The 12821-nt window shown below is 38.6% G+C and overlaps 1 protein-coding gene across 1 annotated transcript; it reads right to left on the reverse strand.

Annotated features, from left to right (window-relative positions):
- Positions 1–2573: 2573 nt before the first annotated feature.
- On the reverse strand, positions 2574–12381 carry LOC113036933 (uncharacterized). The gene is made up of 15 exons (XM_026193548.2): positions 12180–12381; positions 10699–10983; positions 10487–10581; positions 10179–10355; positions 9825–10074; positions 9559–9729; positions 9296–9405; positions 8785–8881; positions 4371–4667; positions 4214–4296; positions 3912–4088; positions 3585–3822; positions 3339–3491; positions 3101–3210; positions 2574–3022 (listed from the first exon to the last, which is right to left on the reverse strand). The coding sequence occupies exons 1-15, from the start codon at positions 12184–12186 to the stop codon at positions 2918–2920; spliced, it is 2355 nt and encodes a 784-aa protein (XP_026049333.2). The 5' UTR covers positions 12187–12381; the 3' UTR covers positions 2574–2917.
- Between the last annotated feature and the right edge of the window lie 440 nt (positions 12382–12821).

A 12821-nucleotide genomic window follows, 5' to 3' on the forward strand; every position in this document is an offset into this window, starting at 1 on the left:
TAGACTGATTTTATTACACCCTGCTACTGCTATTCTTACATTTTTTATTTATACTTTTACTATTCTGCATAGAATTGAAGAGCTGCTAAAGAGACTGCCGTTACCATTAAAATTTAAGAACTTAAAGTTCAGTTTTGAAAATGTAAATTAAATGGATAAAACTTTACAGTCAGTTTGAACATTCAGATATTTTACACTGCATACCACTAAAAGTATGCACTTTTTTTTCTTAGATTCCAAATGAATACTTTGAGTTATTCTTAATTCTATTCTTCTTTAAACCTTAAATTGAGCAAAAGTCTTGTGCGACCCATAATTCCTCTAAATGTTGCATGAGAGAGACCAGAGTTTCACCTACTTTTTCTTTTAGTATTTGAAGGCATTTCAAAGTTGTACACTTAATGTTACAGAGTTTCAGGTTTGTGGATTTCCTTTCAATTTTTTTTTTTTTTTTTTTTTTTTTTTACCAAGAAAGCTACTTCCTATTTGCAAAACTACTTTCACACCATCAGGGTCATCTTCCTGTAAAGAAAGAGATGCACCGAGATGCAGGAAATCATCAGTGAAAACGTTTGCACTACTAGCTTCTGGCTTGAGTGAAACAAGCAAACCATGCTTTTCATGCAGCATTTCATCACTTGAAACCACGAAATTCTCAATAAATGAATAAAATTTTTAGCTAAAGAGAACTGATAAATGGTTAAAACAGGCTCATGAATATAGCTGTTATATGGACTGCTAACTAAACATTTTAGATGCATGTCTGAAATATAAACCCACTACCAACTGATTAAAGATTTAGGCAGTTTGCTACAAAGGTAGGCTGCATGCACTGAGCGTAAGAGATAAAACAGTGCAGGTGTTTATAAGGTGGTGCTGAAGGGAATTATTTTTAACCCATCTAACAGGGTTTTGAGGGTGGGGGCTACATCAGATGGCCAAGGTTGAAAACCACCATCATACAGGATGTGGCCAAAACACTGCACAACTTTTAAAGGCACGAGCTCACGCTTTCTTTCCACCCAGTTAAGGATCTTTTGACCTATCTGTTGTCAGCTAGCCAATCATAAAAGTAAAGACATGCTCATCCCCAGATGAACAAGTTTAGGAAGCATCTAATGATTTCTTTGAATGTGAATGTGTTAATATGTCAGTAACTGTACTATACTAAGATGTTTTAAAATGCTCATTCCCACAGTCAAAAATGCTGCAGCCTGCTTAAAAAACTGAAAATCCCACTGGGCCCTCACAATCTTAAATCTTCACTCTAATTAAAATACAAAATAAAGTGATGTATTTCCTTAAAACTCTATTCAAAAAGCATAAATAACAAGGGCTGTCAGGTATAAATTACTAAAGCTTTCTAGTCTATACAATGTGTTTAAATCAATGTATAACTCATCTGCCACTGGATCTTCAATAGAAAAACAGTAAATTTAGGTCACAGTAATTAGTAATATCACAAGCTAACCACCTCCTATTGGCAATTTTATTAAAACTTTTACATAAATAATTACATTTCTATAAATATGTAACTTTATATACTTGTAATTTCTATTATTGTAGCCCACATGTAGATTAAAGATAATTAATGTGCAGTAATAAAAATCTGAGTTACTAACAAAATGCTTGTATTAAGCATAATTATATGTTGGACCAGTGGTCATAGACCCACATGATTCAATTCAATTCAATTTTATTTATATACCACCAAATCACAACAACAGTCTCCTCAAGGCGCTTTATATTGTAAGTTACACCCTACAATAATACAGAGAAAAACCCAACAATCATATGACCCCCTATGAGCAAGCACTTTGGTGACAGTGGGAAGGAAAAACTCCCTTTTAACAGGAAGAAACCTCCGGCAGAACCAGGCTCAGGGAGGGGCGGCCATCCTTCTCTCACCCGAAAGTTCTTTTTAGAACTTTCTGATAATAATGAATTACAGTAGTCCAGCCTAGTTTTTCAGCGTCACTCTGAGACAGGATATTTATAATTTTAGAGATGCTGCGCAAATGGAAGAAAGCAGTCCTAGATATTTGTTTAATATGTGCATTGAGGAACATATCCTGGTCAAAAATGACTCCAAGGTTCCTCACAGTGTTACTGGAGGCCAAGGTAATGCCATCCAGAGTAAGAATCTGGTTAGATACCATATTTCTAAGCTTTTCAGGGCCGAGTACAATAACCTCAGTTTTATCAGAATTAAGGAGCAGAAAGTTAGCAGCCATCCAGGTCTTTATGTCTTTACCGGTGAGTCGTTTGGTACCGGGCCGCGAGAGTTGAGGCTCAGGTGTGAAATGTATGGTTTTCAGGGTTTTTATCGGTTTTCAGCGTTATTTAGTTATCGTTTTTATCGTTTACTCGGTTTTCTTTGGTCTTTTCGCGTGTGTTATGAATAAATTTTCTTTTTTTCGGTACCGGTACTAGTTTTATTTTTGTTGTATTTATCCGCGACACCTTAAAGGCCGGTCCATGAAAATATTGTCGGGCATAAACCGGTCCGTGGCGCAAAAAAGGTTGGAGACCGCTGGTGTTAACATTTTAGTTAATACAAGATTCATTTACTGTAACTAAGGGCTCATTTACTTATTTAGACACATAACAGTAACAGTGATGACATTATAGACAAGAACAACTGATGAATGTAAATGATACACTCACTCATATAGCTACTAAAATGTCCAAACGTATTAAAAGTTGACAAAATCTCACATTCACTTTCACAAAGCAGTAAAAACAGAAACAAAGAAATCAATATTTTACATATAATTCACAATAATCAATGCATATCCCTCGTTATACTACAGATAAGTATGAATCCCTTATTACTAGGAAGTGATAATCCATGAAATCATTAATGTACTTATTAGCACTTATTATGTGTTTCCTTTGACCAAAATTCAATCCTGTCTCAGCGGCCTGGAAAGAGGTAGAAGCGCTTGGTTAGAGTGCATCTGTCTTTGGTTGGCATCTGTCTCAGTTTCTCAGAGGGAAAATCTTCAAAGCGTTGCATGACCTGTGTGATGAAAACATAACCAGTGACTGCATCTGTTTGCCTGCAGCACTATCACCAAACGAGTTTTCAGGTACTTACTTTTCTGAAGAGCTCGTCGATGTCGTCCTCATGAGAGCACGTGTTGAATACCTCCTTGATGAACTGGATCAGAAAAGACCCACGGTCTTCCTGTCTGTATGAAACAGTGTCTGCAGGAAATCATGTGAAAACTGAGACTGAGACTATGCTTGTGTGTTATTGGTGCAAATTTCAGATGCTTATCTTAATAATGTCAGAAATCTTTTGCATAATGAAACCCATCAGCAGACAAACTGACCTGGGGTGCTGGACAGAAGTGAAACGAAGTCCTTTTCTTTGTGCACATATCGAGTAGAGTCATCCACAATGCTGTTTTCATCAAAGCGGCTCTGTGACACATCATCACAGACCACTTTTGCACTGTCACTAACCATCACGGAGCCACCAGATTCTGCAACACACGCAGCATGCTTTTAATTCAGGTCCAAACTGTAGCTACGAGGACATTTGTGGATGTTGGTCAGATGAAATGATTGAAAGTCACCTCCTCTGCAGGCCTGGATGATGATGATCTTTGGTTTGTTTAGCAGTGCTGAGCATTTCTGTGAGCCCAAGTACTTGTAAATATTGTCAACAGGGAATTCATCTGGTTCCACTTCTTCTCTGTGATTGACACCGAGGACAATTCCCCGTTTCCCGTGAGACATAATCACCACAAACACACTGTCTGTCTCTTTGAGTTTGGGATGTTTGGAGAAATTCATCAGAGCCTCATCGATCATCTGATTGAACACAAAAAGTCCCAGCATCAGTTATTTTGTCACTCAGCCGTAATTTGCTAGGAAAGAATAAAAGATTAGTATTTAAATACCTTTCCAGTGAGATCTTTGTATTTGACCACTTCATAATGCAGAGATCGGAGAAGTTTATCCATGTTCTCCTCGTCAACTTCAGCTCCTTTTCGGGTTAATCTCTCATCAGAAAAATTTCGATTAGTGATTAGGAGGGCCACTCGACTGCTGATGGACTTTTCTGCCACAGGGTAAATCTAAAAATACAAATGTAAAGACAGAATATTTACTGTTATAAATGTAAAATTTAAGTGTATAAACTTACAAAGTATTCCAAATTTGAATCTTGTTTGTTAAAAGTGTTTGAACAGTCATGACAAACATTTTTATCGTTCAGCTTTGTCCTCCAGAAAGAGTCAGTTGTGGCGATGAGTTTGGACGACCAGCTTTGCTCCTTCTGAGACGCTGCAGTTGGAAAAAGCAAAAGCACTGTTCAGACTTTATTCTTTATTTCCTTCTTCCAAACAGGGTGAACTCACCAGGAGGCTGACCACAGGACAGACCCAGCTCAGAGTAAAGTGTAGGATCTCTCTTCTCCAGGTGTTCGATCATCTTCCTGCTAGCTTTATCTCCTTTCCTCTTCACCATGTCGATGAGAGCACGGGCCATGTCTGCTTTGTTGCTGTTGTCTTCGAGCACAGAGTCTGTCTCTCCATCATTCAGCAAACCCTCTTCTAAAAGGTCATCCAGGAGCTGTTTAAGAAGGGCTTTTGATACCTTTTCAACAAACCGTCCTCTCACTCTGGCAAGCTCCTTATCTAGAGGGAAGAATGAGATCAAATAATCATGTCAAAATCAAAATCTATCACACATTAACACTTGGAAAGTGCATGGATCATGATAACTTCTGTCTTACCTGCCATCTTTCATAAACTTTACTTCACAAATTTGCAACCTGTGTCCTCCAGCATGTACAAATGATTGTGTGTTTGCCAAGATGTTTTATCTATTAATAGTTGTGTGGAAACCACACTTCCATGGAAGTGGTTGTAATCAAGTCAAACTTGAAATGCAACATAAAATATTTTCTTTTTCTTCTGAGCAGTGGTCTCTTAGAAATGAAGTCATGACAAATATCTTTGTTTGCAAAGAACACATCTTTTATATTTTCTAAGAGTCATGTTCCTGAGCACCTCCTGCACTACTTGTGCTTTCTGTATGTTACCATTTGCAAACCTTTATGTGTGCTCATGTGTGCTGTTTTGGACAGCACTGCCTGATTTCCTAGGAACAAAGAGATGCCAATAAGTGGTTATAGAGCCGTTAATGAAATGTAAGATGTTTTTAAATTCAAGGATCAACTAGCTTTTGCATTTTTAACATTTTTATTTAAGCCTTAACTTGTATTGAACAAGAGTTCATAAACTCTTCTTCCTGTTTTAGTGCATAGGCAAGCTGCTGCTTTTGTGACAATGTTTCTTCTTACTTTCATAGGTTCATCTGCTGCACGTTAGGCATATAAACTCTCCAAAATTGCATTTATAACTTAATTTATTTTCAATTTATTTTCAGATAGTTTCACTCCTAACTTACACGCATTTTGTGTATACTGAATTATGATCAAAACAGCTTGCTTTAAAAAGAAGGCAGACATAAGGAACAGGAAGTAAAAGTGAAACTTGGGCTGCTGTCAAAGAAAACAGAAAGATGAGATAAAAGCAGTTTACCGACAGTATCAACATTTCTGTGTCCTTTGAATTACCACAACATGTCAAGTCATGTTTGAACTTGTCTGAACATTTCAACTCTACGATGTTTTAATGGCCAATATTATACGTTAATGACAAAAAATTAACAAAAAAACATAACCAGAGAAAAATCACCATCTCTCTTCATTTCATATAATAATTTTCTTTCCATCTACCGTTCCTTTGCTGAGTGTTTCCAATACACTGAACTATGCCTGTAGGGTTGACTGCATCAAGACCACAGATATTCTTATCATTGCAAGATCTCGAAGAAGAGAAGCAAGTTCAGTAAGTTTCAATTCACAAGTAATCCCCCTCCCTTCACCTGCCTTACTTGGAAGTGTCTGCTCTGGGAAACTATGAAAACATGCCTGTCTACAGGTCCTTCTCAAAAAATTTGCATATTGTGATAAAGTTAATTATTTTCTGTAATGTACTGATAAACATTAGACTTTCATATATTTTAGATTCATTACACACAACTGAAGTAGTTCAAGCATTTCATTATTGATGATTTTGGCATACAGCTCATGAAAACCCAAAATTCCTATGTCAAACAATTAGCATATCATGAATAGGTTCTCTAAACGAGCTATTAACCTAATCATCTGAATCAGCGAATTAACTCTAAACACCTGCAAAAGATTCCTGAGGCTTTTAAAAACTCCCAGCCGGGTTCATTACTCAAAACCGCAATCATGGGTAAGACTGCCGACCTGACTGCTGTCCAGAAGGCCATCTTTGACACCCTCAAGCAAGAGGGTAAGACACAGAAAGAAATTTCTGAACGAATAGGCTGTTCCCAGAGTGCTGTATCAAGGCACCTCAGTGGGAAGTCTGTGGGAAGGAAAAAGTGTGGCAGAAAACGCTGCACAACGAGAAGAGGTGACCGGACCCTGAGGAAGATTGTGGAGAAGGACCGATTCCAGACCTTGGAGGACCTGCGGAAGCAGTCGGCTGAGTCTGGAGTAGAAACATCCAGAGCCACCGTGTACAGGTGTGTGCAGGAAATGGGCTACAGGTGCCGCATTCCCCAGGTCAAACCACTTTTGAACCAGAAACAGCAGCAGAAGCGCCTGACCTGGGCTTCAGAGAAGCAGCGCTGGACTGTTTCTCAGTGGTCCAAAGTACTTTTTTCGGATGAAAGCAACTTTTTCATGTCATTCGGAAATCAAGGTGCCAGAGTCTGGAGGAAGACTGGGGAGAGGGAAATGCCAAAATGCCTGAAGTCCAGTGTCAAGTATCCACAGTCAGTGATGGTCTGGGGTGCCATGTCAGCTGCTGGTGTTGGTCCACTGTGTTTTATCAAGGGCAGGGTCAATGTAGCTAGCTATCAGGAGATTTTGGAGCACTTCATGCTTCCATCTGCTGAAAAGCTTTATGGAGATGAAGATTTCATTTTTCAGCACGACCTGGCACCTGCTCACAGTGCCAAAACCACTGGTAAATGGTTTACTGACCATGGTATTACTGTGCTCAATTGGCCTGCCAACTCTCCTGACCTGAACCCCATAAAGAATCTGTGGGATATTGTGAAGAGAAAGTTGAGAGACGCAAGACCCAACACTCTGGATGAGCTTAAGGCCGCTATCGAAGCATCCTGGGCCTCCATAACACCTCAGCAGTGCCACAGGCTGATTGCCTCCATGCCACGCCGCATTGAAGCAGTCATTTCTGCAAAAGGATTCCCGACCAAGTATTGAGTGCATAACTGAACATAATTATTTGAAGGTTGACTTTTTTTTTGTATTAAAAACACTTTTCTTTTATTGGTCAGATGAAATATGCTACTTTTTTGAGATAGGAATTTTGGGTTTTCATGAGCTGTATGCCAAAATCATCAATATTAAAACAATAAAAGGCTTGAACTACTTCAGTTGTGTGTAATGAATCTAAAATATATGAAAGTCTACTGTTTATCAGTACATTACAGAAAATAATGAACTTTATCACTATATGCTAATTTTTTGAGAAGGACCTGTATGTGTCAGGCTGGGTCTTAGGCTTCACCTCCTTCTGAAAGTCTCGGGCATCCCCAGGTGTGGGGGCTATTTCCCCCACCACACTCCCTGTCAGTGGCTGGTGCCCCTACCTGCTGGGGCATTGTAAGGACTGAAAATTAAAAAAGATCCTTTAAAAAAAATCTTCTAAGCTATGACCATCAAGTGGAGCAGTATAGCAAAAGCCCTAAACCAGTATACCAGTTGTCACCTCAGGGCAATTTATATTGTAGGCTAAAGGTCCTATGATATAAACAAACAAACAAGCACAATTACAGTCAGATGACCCCCTTTGAACAAGCACTTAACACCAGTGGATTCTTTTTTAACAGGAAGATGTGGCGACAAGGGCAGAGATGAGAAGAATTGAGAGCAAGACACTGTAGGAGAGAGAGGCAGAGTGTAGTAACTCCTTAAGTTAAATGCAGCAGTGGTGTATGAATCCAAAGAGAGAGAAAGGCAGTGAGTGGAAAATAAAAGCAAAGCGCATTTTATTTTTATTTCTTTATTTTTGTATAGCATGAAAACACAGCAACAGTTATGTCAGGATACTTTACATGTTACTCTAGAATAATAGAAAAAAAATAATACAAAGAAAACAGAGAAAAGCTAACAATCATATGGACTCCTATGCAAACAAGAGGTTTAGCGACAGTGGGAAGGAAAAACTCCCTTATAACAGGAAGAAAGCCCTAGCAGAACCAGGTTGAGGGAGGGGTGTCCATCTTCTGCAAAGATGGTGTGAAGGGAGGAAGATAGGACAAAGACATGCTGTGGAAGAGAGTATGTCTGTCCCTCTCTGACCCTGTTTCTGCTGGACGTCTCTTCCAGTTCGTCCATCCAACCGTCTCCAATTGCCACATAGAGGATATTTCATGTTGATGTGTTTTGTGTGCATGGGTCTCACATGAAGCTAGAAATGTCATCAGGATTTTTTTTTAACAAAGGAGACAGACAGATGGCAGCTTTGTTTCATTCTTTTAAAATTTTTATTATCATTGTATTTTCCATCTGTTTGTAGCTATTTTGCATCTTATTGTGGCCATTTTTGTCTAACTGTGAGATCATATCATCTTTTTGCTTCTAGGTTTGCATCTCTTTGTAGTTCTTTGGAAATGATAAAATGACCTAACTCTGAGCACTAAAAACATCAATTGAAATGGCAGCAAAGTTGAGTTACATAACTGTAAAAATATCTCAGAGGCCTGGAAAGAAGTAGAAGCGTCTTGTCAGTGTGCATCTGTCTTTTGTTGGCATCTGTCTCCTGTTTTGAACACTGAAGTCTTCAAAGCGTTGCATCACCTGTATGATTAAAATGATGTACGACATTATCACAGTAATAATGTACAACATTATCACACTAATGACACGAGAACAAAGTAATTACTGCTTGACTATAGCAATACAACTTTCCACATGTTCCAGAAACACAAGTGACAGATATGGCACTTATTGATTCCTGTAAGCGTAACTTCCAGGAGATGAAAAATGCTTTGAAAGCCTTCTTTTGGGCCATACTCTGCAAACTTTTTAACCTTTTATTATTTTACTTTTAATACTGTACATGCACTATTTCCCAGTGATAATTGAAGTGTAATTTAAATATTGCTTTAACGTAACTGTCCACATAAATGTCACAAGCAGTATCAACATGGTTGTGAAGTAATGAGACTTGCTTCCAATAAGTATAAAACAATTTACACTTGCAGCGCTTACTTTTCTGAAGAGCTCCTCGACGTCGTCTTGATGTGCAAAGGTGTTGAAAACCTGAACAATGTACTGTATGAGGATAGACCCTTGATTCCTGTCTCTATATGACACAGTATCTGCAGAAAGAAAATTCAGAGACAGAAATTGGATACAGGTTTTTTTTTTTTTTTTGGGGGGGGGGGGGGGGGGGAGTGTTATCATTACAGATTCATGTGTGTCATCACTGTGTGTGTGTCACTAAGTTTTAATAATTGCCTAGCTACACTGACCTGGAGTGCAGGAGAGAAGAGAAATGAAGTCTTTTTCCTTGTGTACACATCGTAGAGTGTCGTCTTCTAAGCCCTCTTCATCAGCACATAGGGATGGACTTGGCTGTTTCACGTCATCACAGACCAGATCTGGCTTTGCACAGTCACTAACAAGCACACCTCCTCTCTCCTCTGAAACATATGCAATGTACTTGTAAGATAAGAAGACTCCAGCAAATCTATAACTTAAGCCTTTTTTTGTAACTGTAAGAACAGAAGGTGATCACCTCCTCTGCAGGCCTGGATGATGATGATCTTGGGTTTGTTCAGAAGTGCAGGACACTTGTCTGAGCTCAACTGCTTGTAAATGTTGTTCACCTCATACGCATCTTGTTCCTCATTATCACAAATGGGTTCTTTGCAGTCGACACCAAGGACTGCTCCTAGCTTCCCGTGAGACATTATAACCACCAACACACTGTCTGTATCTTTGAGTTTTGGATGTTTGGAGAAGTCAATTAGAGCCTTATTAATAGCCTGTAAGAACATAACAAAAAAAAAAAGTCAAGGCATAACTTCCTGTATCTCAAAACAAACCAGACATAAAATTTTCCCCAGATTTTCCCTTTTAATAAAAATACCTTTCCTGTGAGATTTGTGTATTTCACCACTTCATAACCCAGAGCAGAGAGCAGCTTCCTCATGTTCTCCTCATCTTTCTCAGCTCCATTTCTATTGAATTTCCCATCAGTAAACTTCATGTTAGTGATCAGCAGAGCTACGCGATTTTTAAAGGCGTCTTTGGTCACATGGTAAATCTGCAAAACAAAAATAAAGGGAAAAAAGTTGAAAAATCTATCTTGTGTCTCAACATTAACTTTAATAAGAAAACACTTTATTTCTTATTATCAAACTGAGATATTTTGCATGAGGTTTGTGAATGACTCACACTTTTATCATCCATTTTCATCTTCCAGAATTTCTCAGTCGTGTGGATCAGTGTATCTGACCATTCCGGTGGCTCCCGAGGATCTGGAGCTGAGGCTGACAAAACAGATTATTGCTTGAAATAATGTATTTTATTCTGTTTGTACCTGTGTGATCATTACATTATCTTCTGCACTATATTTTTTAATAAAAATATTTTTTAAGGTTTCTCACCTGCCTGAGAAGGCTGACTGCAAAACAAACCAAGCTTTTCGTAAAGAGAAGAGTCTCTACTTTTAAGGTGAACGATCATCTTGCTGCTGGCTCGGTCTCCTTTTTTCCTCATAGCGTCAATGAGACAGCGCGCCTTATCAGCCCTGCTGTCATTCTCTTCAAGTATTGACTCGCTCTCCATATCATTCAGCACACCATCTTCTACGAGGTCGTCAAGCAGCATCTTTATAACCGCTTTGGACACACTCGTCACAAAGTCTGACCGTACCCTGCCAAGCTCCTTATCTAGAATAGAGAATATGTCATTTTAGAAATGTTTAGAAAGATTGCTGACCTTTGAAAACTTTTCGTCTCAAACTAAATGGGCGATGTATACATTTTGCTGTTTTTATTTAATATATCGAATACGTTGAGGGGGGGGGGGGGTTGCTCGGTTTGAGCCTTTTCAGCTGTATTATCGTCTTTGGACGCTTCACTTTGTGGTGGGGAGCAGTAACGCATAACACATGTCAGCATCACTACAAACTGCGGTTTTCACAATGACTCTAAAAGTTGAATAGTCTTTTTTTTTAATTAAAAGCAAACATTGCGATCTATGTACAGATTTATTGCTTTGTAACAAAGTAAAATATATTAGTTGTATCTAATAATCCGGCATCTTAATGCAGTTAACGGTGAAAGACCCACATTTACAGAATGATCCCCTGAGATATTAGCGCTAATCTACAACATTTCATGTGCATGAATCACTTCAGCATTTCTAACGCTGGTTCCGTGCAAAGAGTGAATGTTTGCGCACTACGTAGGACATCCTGCCTTGTTATAACGCCCGGTATTCTTCGGATTGACGGAGGAAATGGCTGATATGTCCTTCTTCCTCATAAAGTGCAGAGTAAAAACGAAGCTACTGTTTTAGTGCATAACGAAACCATTACCGATGCCTGTCGTCAACATACAAATTTGGATATTTTAATAAAGAACAAACAAAACAAAACAAACTTTATATGCTATCCTGTCGCACTTTGGAAATGTGTGACCTCCCATCTTTAGAAGTTGTACTTAAAGAACAGCCTCCGTGGATTCAGTGTGTATACATAACGCAAATAGTTGTCAACAAAGAAACTTAAACCCTCGCTCTCTCATCTCTGAAAACCTTCCACTAGAAGATTTTTTCAACAACAGACATCCGGGCGGGAATAGTTTTCCGGGGTGCAAAACGAAAGTATGGATCCAATCTGGCATAAACATAGTATGAAAATAACAAATGTCGAATCACACTATTCAAACTTTTCTCTGACAAACACTTTTGTTTTGTCGAAAGTGTAAGAATACATATTTTCCGCCGCTGTCTTCCGCAAAACGTTCGTAACACAATCCAGTGGTGGTAAACACTTTATGCCTATTGTGCTGCATTCCTGCTCGCTGGCTAAACTCATATATGACAACGTAGAACAAAATGCATTTAGTCCGTGTGCTCTTACCTGCCATTGCTCAAAACTTGTGTGGCCAACCTGCTTAAATTGCTGCTGACTTTAACCTGATTATGCTTGCGTAATGTTTGCTATCAGAGATGAACGATATAAGGCTCCTCCTTTCCGCATATGACCTACATAGTAGTACCGCACAGTGCATAAATTTCTGTATAAAAGTCAGAGCAGGCCTGTGGTGCTCCTACTTTGATGTGAGTAACCCGGATCATTAAACTGTACCTTATAATGGCTAAAACTATACAGTAACATTATAAAACACCGTGGCACCCATGCTAACCATTCACTTGGGAGCCATAACAAACAAAAAAAACGAACAAACAAAAAACATAAACAAAAAAACCGTCATGCGCTATAAAGGTCCACATGTCATTGTACATGCAAATGAATCATACTATATAATAAACACACAAGCTCATTTACTGTCGTTGAGATTTAATTCAACTAGATTATAAAATGATCTTAACGTAAACAGATTGTAATTCTCATCCATCACATGCAAAAAATAATGTACAGAGGAACCTGGAAACATTACAGTTTTATGTTCATGCACATTTGAGAGCACAAATAGATTGTTTTTCTGATTGTCACGTTGGCAAAATATAAAAGCATCATATAATAGTGCTCTAGAGTGTA

Source organism: Astatotilapia calliptera, chromosome 14 (assembly GCF_964374335.1).
Source record: "Astatotilapia calliptera chromosome 14, fAstCal68.1, whole genome shotgun sequence".
Taxonomy (NCBI): Eukaryota; Metazoa; Chordata; class Actinopteri; order Cichliformes; family Cichlidae; genus Astatotilapia; species Astatotilapia calliptera.